At 42.2% G+C, this 19,412-nt stretch overlaps 1 protein-coding gene across 3 annotated transcripts in view; it reads left to right on the top strand.

Moving 5' to 3' along the window:
• Window positions 1–12,291, top strand: part of NSMCE2 (NSE2 (MMS21) homolog, SMC5-SMC6 complex SUMO ligase) — a 210,566-nt gene extending 198,275 nt beyond the window's left edge. For all 3 annotated transcript variants that reach the window (XM_014611485.3, XM_014611486.3, XM_019481759.2), the window contains 3 exons: window positions 8,232–8,329; window positions 8,837–8,943; window positions 11,914–12,291. In XM_014611485.3, the coding sequence (XP_014466971.1) occupies window positions 8,232–8,329; window positions 8,837–8,943; window positions 11,914–12,028 (320 nt within the window). In that variant the 3' untranslated portion in view covers window positions 12,029–12,291. The remainder of the gene's footprint in view (window positions 1–8,231; window positions 8,330–8,836; window positions 8,944–11,913) is intronic.
• The last annotated feature ends 7,121 nt before the right edge of the window (window positions 12,292–19,412 follow it).

Genomic DNA, 19,412 nt, shown 5'->3' with positions numbered 1-19,412 from the left:
TGAGACTGCTCCATTCTTTGCAAATTAACTGAAGTACAAATGGAGAAGATGGATAGAGTATTATATCAAGACCTTCCACTTGCTGATTAATTTGCCTTTAGTTAAAATGATCTACCTTGAACTCAGTATTTTCCTGTGCTCATCCCTTTCTCCTCCAATCACAGGGATTCTCTTCATACTGGCCAATTCAGTAGCCCCCATATGATTTGCAGATTCAAGGCAACTAGTGAATCTGCTGCTGCTGTGAGTGACACTCAGCCTGCCCCCACCTCCTGCTGCTTTCTTTATCCAGCTGGCAAGTGCACTGGCATTTTGTTAGCCCTTCCTTATGCTTGTCTTGGAGTTTTCCCAGCCAGGCCCAGTTGCTGCTATTTCTATCAAACTAACAGTACACTGGACCCTTTGTAGTCAAGTTCTCTCACTCTTTGGAGTCGAGACCTTTTCTGTCTAGGCTCCAGCGTGCAACAGCTTACATGCATGCTTAACGTTACCAATTGACTAAAAGGATCAGAGCCTTCATAGCCCTTTTGCGAAGGAAAAAAATGTCATAGAGACAAAAAGCAAAGAGAGTGCTGAAGCTTACAGTGTATTTTATACCCAGAACTGGATTAAGAGAAGCTGGTACCTCTGTGCATGTGTCACCATGCTCTGTATGGAACAGCAGAGCAAACCTCCTACCCCTAAAGAATCAAGAGTGATAAACAGGCACTCTGTACTTCTGGAAGCAGCAACAAGTCCCACCTCTCACTGGAATAAGCTGCAGCAATCAGAAGGCAAGCTTACAATGGCATGCAACAGTAGCATTGTCACCCTTCTCTCCTTAGAATAGACAGCAGAGATCCTATGTTTCCCTACCGAGGTAGGAGTGGCAACACTCATAGTACTTAAACTAACAATATCTGCTCCAGTGGGGTGAAAGACTGTGCATGTTGCCCTCTTCCTACCATATACCATTTCTTCCAAGCCATCCAGTTGTGGTAACTTGCTTTCGAGATAATTATAGCAGATTCTCCCCTTTCAGAGTTCTTGTTTCAGGCTGCCTGCAGATGCGGACAGGTGTCTCTAAATCAGCTACACTCAAAACAGGTTTTCAAGGTTCCCTGCACAACATTAAGGCTAATTTTTAGATGAACAAAAAAAATCATGTTCCTCTAGGAGCTGGGGCCTTAGGAGCAAACCTGTGAGCCTAGACCGTATTCTAGCTGGGCTTGTGCCGTTTTAAAAACAGCCTTTGCCATTATATTACATGCTATAATTTTGACTGGAAGAGACCTTGTGCATGTGTTTGAATTTTACAGGTTTAGCATGTGATTGAGCAAACACAAAAAATAAAGAATGGACAATCTAACACAAAATTTCTCTTACTTTATTTCTGATGGTAGTTTTGTTTTTCTTTAAATTACAGTTTTCTATAGCACTCATCCCCATGACTTGTAAGCAGATATGCCAAAATAATGAAGTCTTAGTAATATGAGTTTATACAGCTTCTGAGACTTTATGATTGAACCTTCCTTGAGAAGGTTCAGAGGCACCACTTTTTGTATGAGTGAATTTTGATGAGAGACTGAATTAGTAAGGAATAAATTAGTGAAGTTTCACTCTACTAATATGTGCTAGGAATTTGAGAAGGTTATTTACATGTGAAAGGAAATGGTTTGCAGTATGGAAAAAAATGAACTGCTAAAGTTAATTGTTTACTAAGCATGTGATCAGATGGGAAATGTTATTGCTTGTGTACTATACGCTTAATGTAAACTTGGACATAGCTAATACCTGTGCTGTAGTTTCCCTATTTGTGAAAGATATGAGCTTTGCCAGGCTTTCCAAGATGTTGAGAAAAGCTTATTTAACTGATATTAACTATTTTTGAAAGATGAAATAAGTCACAGAAATATAACATACCCTACTAGTTGCCTTGAATTAAAATTGAATACATCAAAAACATGTACAGTTGTCAAACTCATTATACTGTTTTACCAAAAATAGTGACTTTGACACTGCATTGTAATGCCATTCTGGGCACTAATAGGCTGCACAAATTACATCTTAAATAGCAAGGTACAATATGTAGTATTAATGAGAAACTCATTACAGACTTCTGTGGTGATAAGAGCCAGGGTAGAAACACTTGACATCTTAAAACTCTTTAAATATGATCTCTCAGAGCTCTAAATGTAGAGTATATGGGTGCATTTCAGTTGCTCATGTCAGCGTTTGTAGTTCAACAACAAGACGCAAAGATTAGCTTCAGTGTTTCTTCACGTGGTACTAATTGACAAAGAAAGCCCAATTACAGAAAAATGGTTTCACTGAAATATGCATGACCTGGAATTTTTTTTCTTCTCCACGCAGAAAAGTCAGATACGCTTACTGACATAGGTCCCCATCTCCTAGAAGCCTTTGTACATATTCTCCTTGGTGAATAATCCCTTACTGCTGCATGAAGCTGTTGGTGTCAGTAAGACTGTGCAGGAACGGATCCATGGCTTAAAACATCTGCCTTCCTAACTAATCCAGGGTCTGTATGTGGTCAAGATCACAAAAATTGTGTATGTTCTCCTGTGTGATCTCTACAGGATTTGCTGTCACCAGAAAAGCCTACTTTCCTCACTTCTTCCATAGTCCAAAGCACTCAGGAATGCCAGCAAATCTCTGGGGAGCATATTCAGTTTATGCTAAAAGTTTGTTGATATTTTAAAGTGCTGCTTACGTAACTGGTACAATAACTGCTGGTAAAAATATAAATTGGGCATGGCATTGGTAGGAATGCTTCCAGAACACATTTGAAATAGTTCTTTGTTATCACTATTTGTAATGGGCTAACACTGAGAGGCCAGGGTCCCTTTGTGGTAGGTACTGTACAAACATGAGCCTGAAAGATCTAAAGCCAGATTCAGAGTGGAAGCAAGGATTAAAATGCTTGTGAGTTCACAAAGAACTGTAGGTCCAGGCTATGAGGAGTCCAGTCGCTCTGCCAGATTCATACTAAATTTCAAACCTGGGGTGCCTGTAGACGTGTGGGAAAACTGCTCCAGTGCACTCTATTTACACCGTTTTGGAGCAGACTCAATTAATCAAATCTGCTGGAGAGTGCTCCAGCCACCTTCTGTGTCTCATGCATCAGTGTCCCCATGCTTTGTGGTGGTGGCGGGGGTGCTTATATTAAAGCTTGTTGCACAAACTTTAGTTAAAGCACCCGTGCTGCCATTTTGAAGTGTGGGGACACTGATACACGAGTCACTGCAGGTGCTTTAATTAGAGTGCCCCCCCAATCCCTGGAGCACATGTAAAAATGCCTTGGGTACCTAAACTTAGGCCCTAGAATTTATTATTCATATTTAGACAAAGAGCAGCCTGTTTTTCATAAGTGATGAGCTCTTCTAAATCTCTTTGAAGTCAGTGGGAGCTGAAGGGTCCAAGGTGACATTCACACAAAGGAATTAGGGGTGATAGCTCTGAACTTTCTGGCAGCCTATATTTAGGTGCCCATCTCTGGGAATGAACTTCACAGGCCTGGGTTTGTGAATTTGTAAGATTATGTAGAGAGGCTATGGAGTCTCTATCCCTGGAGGTTTTTAAGACCAGGTTAGACAGAGATTTGACTGGAATGAATCAGACAGAGCAGGGGTAGAGTAGGAGACCTCCTGAGGTGCATTCCAGACCAGTTCTTCTATGATTCTACGAGTTAGGTACCTAAGCTCCTGAACTTTAAATGGAAACACTGATGTGGCCGAAAAGGGGATTTGTAGTACTTAGCATCTTGAGTGGGGGACGCCTGTGCCAGCCAATAAGAAATACTAAAGAGAGGGGTTTGTCTGCAGTCCCTCTGTCCAGTTCTTCAGTGCCCTCTTTCAGCTCCAAGTTCGATGCTAGGGTGGGGCACCCATTCACTCCCTGTAACCCCACTTAGACTTGGGCATCTAAGACAGAGGTGGGCAAAATCCAGCCTGTGGGCCGGATCTGGCTCGCCAACAGATTCAGTCTGGCCCGTGGGTGAATGGCCACCAACTCATTGCATCTCACCCACTGGCGGCTTCTGGTTCTGGTGCTGCATGGTGCCAGGGCTGGGAGGGACTGCTTCCACCTAGCAGCATGAACCTTGATGCAGCAGCTTCAGTTGTGGACCTGGGTGCGGGCTTCAGCTGCAGCAGATGGCTGGTGGCATCAGCTGTGGATGCCACTGGCAGCATATTCAGGAGCCCTGATGGCAGTTCTGCCACACTGCTAGTGCAGTAGAAGCTCCTACCCGTATCCCCAACCTGGTGCCTCCTGGCAGCATCAGCTCTGGACCCAAGCAGGAGCTTCTGCCATGCCAGGGGGTGGTACTGTCAGCTGTGACACTGCTGGCAGGTTCCGTGTTGGGTCTCCAGACCCTGCTGGCTGCACCCACAGTTGACACTGCTGCCCACCACAGTGGAAATCTCCATCTGGGTCCACAGCTGAGCTTCGGGGCTCCTGGAAAACTACAGCTCCAACCAGGTTTTGGAGGGAGGGGGGCAGAGCAAAAAAGAGAGGGGAGGGGAGGGAGATGGATGTGCTCTTCAACAGGTCCCCAAAACTCATTAAGTGACCCTCCAGCCAAAATAATTGCCCACCCCTGGTTTCATAGTTTCTAGGTTCGGAAGGGACCTGAACAGATCTTGAAGTCCGACCCCCAAGATCAGGTCTAAGATCTCCTTTAATGTGGAGGTGGATAGATTGCTCTTTTCAGTGAATGGCAATCTATGGAATTCTAAATGGCCACAAGCATCTAAAGAGTTGGCTTTTTCAAGACAGTGGCACCTCTGGCCATAAACAGTAGCTGACTGTTAGATAGCTAAAGAGGTTTTCTGGCAGAAACTTGGGAACCTACCTAGAAGGTCTCATTTGACTGTGCAGTTTCAGTGAATAAGTATTTCAAACATAAGCATCTTAATGCCCCCAAAGTCTTGTTTAAGATGTCTCAGTTTCTTGGTGAATTGCATCCTTTGGTGCCTTTACAATTTAAGCCTCGTAAGTGCCTAACCTTAGACACCTGGGTTTGAAATTATTGACTAAAGTCTTTTGTTTGAAGTTTTATGAGGACTATTTTTGTAAAACTATGTAATACATAATCTAAGCTTCAGAGCCTTTTCCAGCTCCTTTGGTATCCAAACATCATCAGCAATGAAAAGATTTTCTGCAATTAGCAATTATTTATCCTGCAGCTCATCTGCAACCCTGTGGCATTCTGATTTGATTGCTATAGACATCATGTGCTGGAACATCTAATGTATGCCAGGTTCTTGAACTGGAACAAAATGCAGCCTACAAAAGTGTAACCTTCCAGATGTTTTCTGCAGGAAAGATCAAAGCTTTATTGTGCCAACATTTGCAGAAACATTGGTTTTATGGGAAAATCTGTACCTATTGTGCTTCACTGGCATAGCTTGTAGGAAAAGAATCAATGCTGTACTTCGATAAAGGATTCTATTTGGCATTTTTGGTTGTTGAAGTTTTGCATATTGCTGAAGCTGGCTGTTTTATTTGATTCCTATATCAGAATTTACCTGTTGTGTCATATGGAGAAAACTGTGTTTTTTTTTGTTTTTTTAAAGATTCTTGCCCCCCAGCTTTCACAAGACAGTTTGTTGTACTTTCCACAAAATACAAAATGCTGATTCTGTGCTTAATTTTGTATGTTAATTTCCAAAAGTTGCATATGAAGAAAAGCTTTGAAATAGTAAACTATGATAGGTCCCTGCTTTCTCTGTGCTACCCAGTTCTATATTTACAGATCATTAGGTGGATCCCTCTCAGTCTTTACCTTTAGTATTTGCCTGTGCCAAAATATCAGAAAGGTATTTGTAAATATTCTTGCAAGTAAAACTTACCAGTTTGTTTTGTTGATAATTCTCTCTCCCTTTTATTTGCTACACCTCTAGCATTTGGGCAAGTGAAGCCTCCTTAACAAAGATGCTTGCCAGAATAAAAAGCATCTCGGATGCTAGCCCAAATAAGTCTTTATATCAGAATCATCCTACAGCCACTTTAGAAGCTCTTTGTGGGTTGCCATTTGGAAGGGAGAGTGAGCAATTTAGGGCAGGGAGGAAGAGGAGGAGGAAAGATGCACAAGAGACAAATGTACAGGAACAAGAAGTTTTGCATTGGAAGGTGGAGCTGGGATTGGGGTTTACTTGATCCAGTGCCTGTAAATTGAAAACAGCTGAATGCCATGCCAATATAACTATCCTTTAGTGACACTAGAGATGCATGCCAGGAGCTAAGGAACATCATGCAAGGAGTCTGCTCTGGCGTGCTGGAAATCCAGCACATTAGAGCTGACTTGATTAATCGAGACTGCTGGAGCACATTAATTGACGCACTGTGGCAGCCTTGCATGTCACATGTATTAGTGGCATAGCACGCCTCCACACTGAGAAAATGGGAGCAGTGCGCTTTGAACTAAAACACGTTCAATGTGCTTTAGTTCAAAGCACACCACCATTTTCTCAGCACAGAGATGCGCTGTGCTGCTAATGCCACGTTGGGAACACGTGCACTGGGCGCTTTTAATTAGTATGGCTCACTAATTAAAAGTTCCCAGTGCCACGTCAGGAGCACATGTAAAAATGCCATAGATCTCTAAAGGTCCCACTTGACTGAGTAGTGAGGAAACAGGGGCATAGAGCAGTAAACGGGGTTGGAGCAGCTACAATAGAGCTAATACCAGGAGTGGGATTGATGCATAAACTTAATTACCATGTATGTGGGTCAATAATTTTTAACCTATTTATACATAGAAAATTGATGTTTCAGCCTATTTGAAAGTTCATCTTGGATTTGTTCATATTAATTGTGAAGATGCATGTTGCTTTAAGAAAATGGGCTGTTTAGTTTCTGCTAAGATGTGTGAACAGAGTTGAATAAAACTGAACAGACTTTTTATTAATGTAGGAGGGAATGACTACTGAACAGCCATACCTGTCATTCTCTCATAAATTACAGCTGGGAAAACCCATTAAAATGATTGGTGTTGATCTGAATTTACTTTGAGGTGAGAATATATGTTGTCTCCCCGTTTTAAGATGTGCTGGGTGTGTCTACACGAGGCGCTTTACTGCACAGTAGATTAGTCTGCTGCGCAGTAAAGCATCACCATCTACAAGTGCTCACATGTACTATGCAGTAAATTAGTCTACTGTGCAGTAAGCTACTACCTATACATACAGGTAGTAAAATAGCTGCGTAGTAGATACTGTGCAGTAAAACACATGTAGACACTGGCCAAGAGCAAATTTGTTCCCAATCAGCCTAGGCAGCAGGGGGCCACGCAGGACAGGGAGCTGTCTGTCTATGGTCCTGGTGCTGGTTAACTCCTTGGCTCCCACCAGGAGCTGGGAGCTGATCAGGGCCACGACTGAGAAGCTCTCTGTCCCATCCCTCCTCTCCTCTGGGGAGTGAGTAGGGACTGGAAATCCAGCCCTTGCTTGTCCCCCCCAGAACAGCCAGCTCCCTAGGGAGCAAGCAGGGGCTGGGAATCCTGCCGGGCAGGGGGCTTGCTAGCAGCTGTGTCCAGATATGCACGGGGCCAAGAGAACTCTGCCTGCTGTGAGAGCAGCTCTCTCCTGGCCCTGTGCACATCAGGTCCCCTCCCAATGTGCATGGGGCCAGGAGACAGCTGAGCTCTCCCAGCCCCGTGCCCATTGGGACCACCCTATACCCCTTGCCAGCCCCGAGGCTAGCAGGGGGTTGGGGAGAGCCTGGAGCTCCCCCTCCTGCTGCAGGGAGGCCAAGTAGGGATGGAGCATCCCTGTACTAGGTGGCTCCCATTGGGAGCAAATCTTCTTCCAAGAGGGAGCACGTGTAGACATGTTCCCCTGTAGGCTTACTGTGAAGTATTTTTACAGTGCAGTGAGCCAACTTTGAATTAATAGCACATGTAGATGTGCCCACTGAGGTTTTAACAGAAGTAACAAATTCCTTTACCATGTAGAACTTGCTGAAATAAACTTTCAATTCTCCCTTGCTTAGTACTGTATATTAATTATGTTTATAGGAGTCACCATTTAAAATCCACATTTGCCCGCAGAAAGCAGAATTTTTGCAGTAGTTTCCCATCCAAGCAACAGTGCAAGGAAATGTGCTGTCATCTCAAAGACCACTATGAGACCATGTTTGGCAAATGCTGATTAAAAAACTAAACAAAATCTGTGACTCTTTCTTTAGATGTTGAATTAAATCAATAATTGTATTGTTGTTCTTCATTGTAGTTGGTCTTCAAACAGATGCTGATGAGGCCATTGAACAAATTGATGAAGATATTACAGTGACTCAAAGTCAGATGAAATTTCTTTGTCCTATCACACAGGTATGCCATCACTGCCATGTAAAAGACTTTCTCATTACTTTACTGGTTCTTCCTAGCGACTGTCATCTTTTATTCCTGCATATAAAACATACTTATTTGTTGTAAATATATATGGATTTCTAGAAACCAGGCAACATCATCTTATGTGTCTTGTTGTAGCTGAGCTACTTTGCCTGAAACAAAACCTCTCCACTATAATGCAGTTTATCCTGTAAAATCATACGTTGCCAGAGGAGAGCACTTTTTCCACTTAGAAATAGTACAGTGCTGATCTCTTTCTAATACAGAGAGGCATGGATGATTGTAACAATACAACTGGATCATAAAGGTATACGTTAAATTGGCTAGAAAGAAAGAAGGGTTATAAATATGATCTGATTCTTTACGCTGAAACTAGTGAAACTGAACTAGCGAAACTAACTGAATTAGTCTATGTCCCATAGTAATTCTGAGACTGTATTCATCAAGATCATAATCAGGTTAGTGAAATAGTCTTATTGATTGCAGATGGAAATGAAGAAGCCTGTTCGAAATAAAGTCTGTGGCCATGCTTATGAAGAAGAAGCCATATTAAAAATTATCCAAAGACAAGAACAGAAAAAGAAAAAAGCACGGTAAGGTAGCAAGAATGGGTGGAAAATGACTTGCCTTGTTGTGTAGGTAGAATCTTACTTCACTTCTAGGAAACATTTATGTTGGCAGGGCTGAAGGAAGTATTACTTAGGTTGCCTCAATTCAGTCTCCTCATTAGCACAGTACACATGGAGCATAACTTTTTAAAAGGAAAGCAATATCTAAGGAAATGTTCAGGAAGCATGTGAGGAAGTAACCCCTGCACAGTGGAATAATGAAGATCTAAAAAAGCCATCAACAGCAGAGAGAAACATTCACTTCCGAAAGTTTAGTTCATTTTTTACTACAGTATAACCTCATAAATCTGGATATCAAAAATACAGAATTCTCAAAAATCTGGCATTTTTTAAGCTCTCTTCTCCCCCTCTCCCCCCCCCCCCCCCCCCCCCCCCAGCTCCTCCAGATGTAGAGGGGGAAGCTTGCACGTGAGCATCCAGCACCCCACTCCATGTGCAGCTGCCACCCCGGGACCAGTCACTGTTACGTGCCTCCCTCCTCTGCAATCCGTGACCGGCTGCCGCTCTGGTTTTAAAAAAACAGAATTTTCTAATTTCCGGCAGGGGCTTTGTCCTGAGCATGCTGGATTTGAGGTTATACTGTATTATGTGGTTTTGAAACTCTGAGAGTCATTGTTAAAAAAAAATAATAAGCTTGCTCCTCTACAAACATGAGGAAAAAAGACTGCAGTGTAATCCCTACTGAAGATTTCTGTTTCTCAGGATAATAAGAGAAAGGAAATAATATGGAAAATCATAAACCGTTAAGGAAAAGGAAAAATGATCAAAAAGAAGAATGAGTTATACCAGACTTACCAACTGCAGTAACTTTTTTTTACTACAGGCAGGGTTGGTAGCATCATCTGGAGTTAAAATCACCTGTCACTTTCCATCATAGGGCCCTCTCTCTAGACACTTAAAACTTTTACCAAAATTTTACTGATATACTCAAAATTTTCCTTGCCAGTTTTCTAACTTAAGCTGATGTTTTTGTTTTGTTTTGTTTTGTTTTGAACTTTAATCAGAACATCTCTTAAAAACATCTTTACATTGAAAACACTAGAGCTTCTCATACTTTTGAGTGGGGACTTACAAGGGGTCACCCCATTTGTAACTGCCATCAGGGATGGCCCTTTTGTTGACCTGTGAACATTCACCCAAACTTAGCCAAGCTTTGTGCTTCAGGAAGACTGCAGTTTGCATACACCTTTAGGGCAAAGAACAGCAACACAATTCTCCAGAAAGCATGTTGTCCTGCTCGCACACTATGTCCGCACAATGGCTGTGTGCGCTCCTTCCCAAGGATGCAAGGACTGAGCAAGATTCCTGCACCTGAGAGTAGGAGCTACTGGGTATAATAGCAGAATGGAAGAGACTGGTTTGGGGACCGAGGGTCTTCTATTTCACATCTAGAGAGACCAAGAAATGTAAACACAAAAATCACACCTTGAAAGCACATTATCATTGAGGGGAATCAAGAAGTTAGAAAATGCAATAATTAAGAAGGTAGGTGCAACCTCAGTTCTGGTATTTCTGAGTGTAGTTACTTTGCAACGTTCACATGATTTTTTATGGTTCTTTATTTGTTTTTTCTGACATAATCATATAGAACATCAGAAGTATAGATGAGTAATAACGAGGTTTTACTGTAATTCAATTTAGAAAGTTTTGTGGGCAATCTACCCTCAATTCTTGGTTCCGCATGTATACGTAGGTTTAAGTGAGCCAAGTTGTTATGTAATTTCAACATTTTTCTGACAAATAGAGAGTCATTTTTTGAAAAGCCACAGTCTGGGGATCCTATTTCATCTTAACCCTAAGGTCCCCACCTCCAGTGGGGACATTTCCATTTGCATTCTTGACAGCTATATTCAGGGGAAAAACAATATCTTTACCATGGTTTATGGGCAAACTCCTGGACTCTGAGTCAAAACCCAAAGTAGTGGTCTGTGTCAGGGGAGCAGCAAACAGCTGAGAGGGAGAAAGGAATGGGAGACTGAATCCTCTTCCATCCTCTCCTAGAGCTACAGACATAACTAGGCAAGGGGTTGTAGTACTGGCTACGGCATGCACATGTTTTTTGTACTTATGTTCTGAGGCCTCTGGATCTGATTGATGCACTTCACAGGCCACTGGCTGTGCATCATCCAGTCACCTGACTTGCCCACAGTCCCCTTAACGCACCCACAGACAGGCTCTTCTGCCAAGATCAATTTGACTGCACCTTAGAGTATCTCAGCATGGCATCCCTGACACCTGTCCCTGTGCCTTCCACTGCTGTGGAGGCTCTGCTAATACCTCGTGTTTACAAAAGATGTTTATAGGAGGCTCTCAAGGCACTTGATAATTAGTTAATCCTCACAACGCTTTTAGCAGGCAAGGTACTATTCTAATCATTTCATAGATTGGAGGACTGAAGCATGAAGTGATTTGGTGATTTGCCCAAGGCAAATGGGGGAAGCTCCAAGTGCTGACTTCCAGTTCCCTGTCACACATCCTAAAAAAACAGAGCTCCAAGAAAAGTGAGAGCTCTCATGTTTTAACTATGGGTATCTGCTGTACATGTTGGGTTCTACCACCCAGGAAGAAAGACCTTGAATCACTGAATATCTTTCCCTGTCGAAACCACATGACTTCCAGATATAAAATACAAGGAATGCAGTCAACAATATTCCTGTTCATCACTTCCACAGGCAACTCATGCCAGAATTATGTCAGTGACCTACAGCTGAAAGGCTGAATATTTCATCACACTCATTTGTTTGAGCCATCCATTCCCACTCGTTTAATTAAATGTTTTTTTCCAACAGAGATTTTTTTCTATGAAGGAAAAGATGCAGCAAATATCTGATAGAAAGTGAATTTGGAGGGGTGGAGAAGTTGGAAGGGAGAAAGCAAAGACTACTTTCATATGACAAATGTATTTTATTAGAGTCTTTCTCTTCTTTTTAACAGCTGCCCTAAGATTGGCTGTGTCCATTCTGATGTAAAAAGATCAGATCTTGTGCCAGATGAAGCACTTAAAAGAAGGATTGACAGTCAGAATAAACAAGGCCGGTCAACATTGTAGAAGTCAGCTGGATATGCTGTTGCCACAAAGAAAATTTGTTACTAGAGGTCTTGTGAGATAAGCTGCTGCTTGTAAGCAGGTTGTGTAACTGATTGTTATTTAAAGTGTTTCATTTGCAGGCAAAGTTGAAGGTCTCAGCTGTAACTGTGAAAGCATTCTTTTAAACTGCCAAGTATAAGGCATTCCAGTTTAACTTGCTTCCCCCTCTTCCCCAAGACTCTAAAATCCTGCATTTTGACAATAAAATGTTTTGCAAAATCTAACTTTGCTTGCCAGACTGCTCATTTTGTAAGTATTCTAGACCTACAAATTTAAAGCCCAATCCTGCCAATACCAAGTGTCATGATTACTACTGGAAGCAGTCCCGGTAAAATCTCTGTAGTCAGTGGGTCTGTGGTAGGAGGCTCTATGGCCAAGATATTCACAAGTAAATTGGATGTCTCCTGTTCTGGGTGTACACCTAGGGCTTCCTCAGGGCTGAACATCTGCATCTTGAATTTGAGAAGGCAAAATGACTAGTCACGTCTGAGGATCTTTCCCAATTCCCATTATTAATTGCAGACTCTGGCCCTTATTTCTGCTCTGCTTCTGGTGTGTAAAGGCATTTCTTTGAGATTGTTTGTATGTAGAAATCCCAAGCAGGTTCACATTAATGTTTTAGGTGAAGGGAATGGGTTTATTTACAAAACAGGTTTCATCCACAAAGTGCAGTGTATAAAGTTAGCAGATACGAGAATATGTGTTATATTGTGTTAGTGTGTGTATATGTCTTAGTGACACTATTCATAGGGGCACATTTAGTTGCTATGTAATATCAGCTTTACAAAGTTTTATTAATTCAAATAGTTCTTCATCTGCTCTGTATTCAGTGTGTAATTGCATAATTAATGCATATTAATCTAAAAATGAAGTTCAAACCTAAAATAGGAGCTAAAATTTGCCATTAACAGAATGCTTCCCACATTTACAGCACTTTACAGAAATTTCCTGTGAAGTCTGTGTAATTCTCCATGATACGCAGAAAGCATGCTGGCCTACATTTGCATAGGTGACTGATGATTGTAAGTGCCTTTGTTTCTGGATGTCCAAACTGATGCTTGTTTAGGAGCCCTGGCTATCAAAATGGGGGAGTACTGATCTTTCTGCAAATCAGGCCCCTGGCATGTACTTCATTTTAGGCAATCAGAATCACTAGGTCTCATGAAAACCTAAGCCTTTACACTTAGGAAGAAAATTTCAGTCAAACACTGCAATAAAGGCCTTGAGCTATAATATTTTGTTTAAAATAAATGGGGAAGTGACTGCCCTGAATCCCTGAACTGTCTTACCTTTTTCCTGTCATTTTTGATCGTGGTTAGGTTGACTATGGCACTCTGAAAAAGACAAAAATCTCTGAGAAATACTGATTTGAAAGTCTGTAGAAATGTTTTTGATTCGCTTGCATAACCACTGTCGCATAACCACTGAGCTTTATGGGCCTGGCTTTGACCCTGGCATTCATCAGGCCTCTTCTTTCTGATGCAAAATTGTTGAAGCTAACAACTTATCACCCCAAGTGTAGGTCAAGTAGATGTCTAAATCCTTGCATGTGTCTGCAGAGAAGGAATTTTGACCCTTCAGAAATATAAATTACAGTTTCAGAATTGTACTCTGAATAATTTATGCGCAAAAAATGGAGGCCAGTGGCAGGGTATACCTAGTTCTAATATGCACTGGAGTATGATCTGGTTTGCTCTGGTCTTGTTCCATTAACATAGTGATACACTGATATTCTTCATCAGTTCAACACATTTAAGTTCCAATGGGTGCTTCTTAACTAGGGATCGCTCTCTCAATTACATTTGTTTCCCAGACTTTGAAGGAGTTTGGTCTAGATCCAGAGATGTGGGAAACCTTAGTAGGAGTAGCAGGTGCTCATCCTATCTCTGGGTCAGGTACTTAACATATGATATGTAAAATGCCTGAGTTAGGCAGCTAGAGATGTGAAAAATAGCAAAGCAAACCTGAAACACAGCGTTAAAGGAAAACAAGTGTTTCAGCACCCACTTGCACAGTAAGTGGAAAGTATTTTTGAATGGGCACATTCTTGCCTCACAATGGCTGATTTTCCTTGTTTTCCTCCCTTAGCTTGGGCAGGGCAGTGTCTGTGCAGTCAGGAAACTTGAATAGCAAGTATAAACACAGCCTATAAATTCTGAAATCCTTTCACTTTTCAAGCAAAGTAAATGGAAAATGCTGGGAGTGATATCTTCCTCCCTTTAATGGCCATTACAGATGATGTCTTTAGAAACATTTCTATTTATACTGATGCTGGTTGCTCTTATAATTTGAAAAACCTCTTTATAAGAATAGCCAGGACTTCACTGTAATAGCAGTGACCTGAATTATATGTGATCAAAACGCATCAGGACTACTGACCACAATATATAAATATGATAAAAATAAATTATACATTACATAGCTTTCCCATTGCTAAAACAGATTGCCTACACTAATTGCTGTCTTTGGGTGAATTCCATTCTCTGAGCTGTGTGGTTGATCTCAACCAATGTCATTTTATCACATGCCTAGAGCTCCTAATGGGATCAGTGAATTTCTCAGTGTTAAGTTATTGAACTCTGCTGAGCAATACTGAGAGCTAGTCTTTGCCCTTTATGGTGTAGAATGAATAGTTCTCTATTTCTTTTGAGGGATGGGTATAGAATGGATGGTTTGTTATTTCTATTGATACTTATCCGTAATGTTCCAATGGATATTGCAATAGTAAAAGCTTGATCAGCACTCGGCACTGCTGTGTAAGTTAGGTGTAGGGGTGCCTTTTGCACTTTCCCAATCAGGACACTGCTAGGCACTAGGATATTCCCTAGATGTAGGTTAGAGCACCCTGAAGACCACTGTAACACACACCATCTGTCAAAAATACCAAGAGCTCATTGTGGATGCATCCCAGTCGTGTTCATGTGACTTGTGAGATGAGCAGGGTGGCAGAAGAACACCTGATGGCAGCTCCAATGCATTCCTGCACAAAGAGAATTCTCTTGGCTTCTTGGAATTTATTGTTTGCCTAACTACATTTTATTTTAGTTTTAGTTTTAAGTGTATGTATATCTCCTCCAGTAGGCAAAGACTTGCTGACTGGTCTTACGGTGATTTGTAGAGCTATGTTCTCTCTTCGTAGCTCCATTTCAGTAATGGTAACATGCAATAGCTTAAACTGAAGGGTATCTTTCTGCTGAGGTGCCTCTAAATGAAAAGTGTTACAGAACTGTGAGTGCCAATACATGTGCAGGGAGGCTGTTCCTATGTGCTGTAATTACAGCATGTCAGAGCAGACTTGATTAATTGATGAGCTTTAGTTCAAAGCACCCTACCACCATTTTTCAGCATGGGGATGCTAATACACGTGACGCTTTGGGCACTTTAATTAGCATGGCTCTCGGAGCTGCTGTAATTAAAAAGCCTCTCCCCACACACACTGTCAGAGCAACACAACTATAAGAGTCCTGTGCTCTTTTCCTTTTATTCTTTAGTCAGTAATTTTTAAATAGATGGTGTCCTGTTCCCAATACAAATGTAGAGCCCAATCCAGTCTAGCTTCAAAAGTGCCTAAGTAGGACTTGGGCAGGATTTAAGCACCTGAGTTCCAAAGAATGATCCAGTTTTGTGGCTTGCAGAGCAAGGCCAAACTCAGCAGGCTTGAGCGATGCCTCCATTTTGGTCTAAAACTTTCTGTAGACACCTAGACTCCATGTTCTATGTTCCAAACTCAACTGGTTTGGAACATAGCTGTTCTTAAGCTCCACTGCAGTCCAGTTTGATGCTGGGAGGAGGGACCCAATCCCTAACACTACTTTGAGCACACTTAATTCACGCTGACTGTATTGAATTCAGCTAAAAATAACAATGGTGAGAGCACTCACCCAAAAAGTGCTGGGCAATCACAGTTCTGCTGATGCTGGAGACCTCCATTCCAGGCTTTTGCAAGCTGTGATGGGATTTGAACCTAGTTCTCACACTGCCTTCTACAACCACCTAGCTATAGAAAAGGCTGAGTGAGGGCACTCTTCTTCTCCCATTGAAGCTGAGCCACTGGCAGCCAACAACGGGATAGAGAGACCAAGAGGGAGCCTGCCTGTGCAAGTCAGTGGTTACTATGCTTCCATGGACAGGGATGAGTCCTAGGTTCCAATCCTGCTAGGACTCTGTGTAGGTTGCATTAGAAATTCATTGGTTAACAAATATAAGCCTGGACAGCAGGGACCAGGAGCCAGGACTCCCTTCTCCCAGGGGAGTGCCATCAACAGGAGGCTGTCCCCTGGTGGTTGGGGACCCTGCTGTGAAGTGAGAAGGGAGTTCTCACTGCCCTTAGGTGCCTCCAGGCTTTCTGCATTGTTCTTTAGAGGCAATGCCTTTTTCCATTTTCTATATAAAGTGCTCAGGTGTTTACACTAAGTCACCTAAGGCTCCCCATTGACTGTGCAGAGATCCCAGGCACCTAAATCTGGCCAAATTGGATTGCTCTCCTGGGCCAAGATGCTTAGATTTTAGGTGCTGGGCCACGTACAGGTAGTTGCCTCTGGGACCAAACTGAATTTGGCCCTTGTTTGAGTACCAAACTATTGTATGTAAACTCTGTGGGATGGCTCCTATTTCGCTTACTAGGCACCTGTGTGGATGTTATGACTAGGGACATCAGTCACACAAAAAAACTGGTTTAAGTGATCAGAAACTGGTTTAAACCTGTAACAGAACAGAAGCTGAGTGCACATAAACCAGTTTCAAAGTGGCTGAATCTGGTTTAAGATAAACCTGATTGAATATAGTATCAGGCTTAACTGATTTGGGTCAAACTGATTTATAAAACTTCTGTCCCAGGCCCCTTCTTGGTTCAAGTTAAATCACAGTCCCCCAGCAGGCTTTCCAGCTCTGGGCTCGGCTGGGCTGTCTGCTCCAGAGAGCAGGGCTGGCCCTATCCACCCCTCTGTTCCCTAGCTGGAGTCGTGAGGGCTGGCTGATGGCGGGTGGTGGGGGCAAGCCCAGCTGGGGATACAGTTCAGTCTGCAGGGCAGGGGACTGCCTCCCACCCAAGCAAACCCTAGCTGGGGTCTGGAGCCAGAGAGTGGGGGTTAAACACCCCTTCCCCCACTCAAACATACTGCTGGCTGCAATTGTGGACTACAAATCCCAGAGGCACCTGGAAGCAGGAAGAAGAAGTGATGAGCAACCCTGCAGGGTCCTGCTGCTGTAATTCTGGAATGCAAATCCTCAGGGGTAACAGGAAGAGGAAGTGAACATACAGACAGAGAGCCGTGCTCTAGTGCCTCCCGGCTTCTGGCCTGAGCCACTGCAGGCATGTGGCTGCATATCCCGTATCAAAGGTAAATGTCTGTTCACTTCTGTTTCAATTTAATCTGTGGATCTTATACTGACCTGCAAAGATTGAATTGATTAAGCCTTGGGCTTTTTTGACCGTCTGTACCTAGCCATTGAGTGTTAGTACAAACCCTATTCCACTTTACTGAAGCATCTGAAGACCTTTAATGCAAAAAGTGGGTGGGTCGTGTTCCTCCTCAACACTTCTTGTGACATAGTCTGAAGGCTATGATGAAGACATGCTACAAAAGCAGATGTGTTACCAGTTTTTCAGGGACTCAGGTGAATGGAATAACCTTACACTGAGAAATCTAAGGGATGTTTGGATGCCTAATAGATGGAATAGGATCTAGCTGTGAGAAAATAATATTTCTGCTTACAAAATATGAATTATGAAAATATTTTAATACTATAATCAAAGACAGAATTTTTTCTAAATCCTCAGAAAAGAATCATACATCCGGATGGGAGACTCTGCCACCAGATTCTGAGTCACCATTCAATAAATATCAAAGGTAAATGGTGATAGAGTGAGTACTAAGCAGACAAATTACAGGAAAAGATGGTAAAGACTCATGCATGTGTTTAGCTATATGCAGCATGAATAGTTTCATTGTCTTCAAAGGGACTGCTTATTGGCTGAAACGCTATATCCACTGAAGTCAATAGGAACTTTGCTGTTCACTTCAATGGGTACAGGATTTGAAGGGACAGTATTTCACTCAGTGCTTAAAGGTATGGGGTGTGTGTAAGTCTTTACAGGATCAGATCCTGAAATAGGCAGCTTGCTCTAACTGACTCTGTTCATGTTATTCCAAAAAAGCAAAAAGGAAAGGCTGAAACCATGCGTGCAAATTAAATTGCACAGGGAATACACCAGAGGAAGTTTGTGCTTGCAATTTCAATATGAATAATACCATCTTGGCCGCAAGGAAAATTGAGTGACACTCATTCAGTTAACTTACGCAATTGACTTTTGAAGCAAAAATAAGATTTGAGGTTTAAAACCTGAACTTCCAATTTGAGCATTCAAAGAGACATCACATAACAGAAGAAGCCTTCATGCTTTAAAAAAAAAAAGGAGCAAGCAAAGTCAGAAGATACAGTTCATAAGACTCTGCATCATTTTAATTTGGTAACAATTATCTTTCCACAAGCGACTATTCAGATTTCCTGCCAATACTATCCCTAGCACTTCTAGGAAGGCTCATGGGAACACACCAGAATGTCATTACCACTTCAGTTTTAGGATTTCACTTTATTTTCCTCTAATGTACTTCAAATTGTGTTTCTGCATAAACTCTGTTATTCAGTCCTGGTACTCATGTGTAAAGTTTCAGGCTGGTCAGGGATGTTGAGTTATGACTTGCAGGCCCTTTTCTGTTTTAGAAGAAGCCATGGTCTTTCTCACCCTCGCCCAAAGGTTACTGAACAAACTGTGAATTCACAATTGTTCGACCTTCACGAATTCTTACAAATGGGGCCACAAAATGGCCAATGTAATAAAGCAGGGGTGTCAGATGTACAGCCTGAAGGCAAGATCCAGCCCATAGAGCCATATGGTCTGGCTCATGTGCTCTTACTGTGACTGGGAATTGTAGGCAGGATGAATGGGGGTGTGACCCGCCTCCAAAATGTGGGGCTTAGAGCCCTATTGGAGACATGTCAACAGTGGGGAGTAAAGCAATGGCTGCATTAACCTCATGCTGTTGCCTGCCCCACTACCACTGCCACATCAGTGTCCAGCCCATGCGCACAGGTGAGTTTGACACACCCATAGAGGAATATAGTATTTTTGCTGCATTTAATTTACTGAATCTTTAAAACTATTACTGGTTAAATCATCATCCCAAAGCACGAAGCAACATGTAAAAGGAAAGATATTTTACTTCTGGTTTTGCCTGGCAGTTTAATAGTAGCTAAAACATTTGTATGGTGCAGCTTTTTTGGCTGATAACTACTTTTTTTTTTTTCATTTCTTCCATTGACAGACAGGATATTTATAACACTT

Source organism: Alligator mississippiensis, chromosome 3 (genome assembly GCF_030867095.1).
Source record: "Alligator mississippiensis isolate rAllMis1 chromosome 3, rAllMis1, whole genome shotgun sequence".
Lineage (NCBI taxonomy): Eukaryota > Metazoa > Chordata > Crocodylia > Alligatoridae > Alligator > Alligator mississippiensis.
Note: the sequence above shows the minus strand (reverse complement) of the source record. Positions and strands in the feature narration are given on the sequence as shown.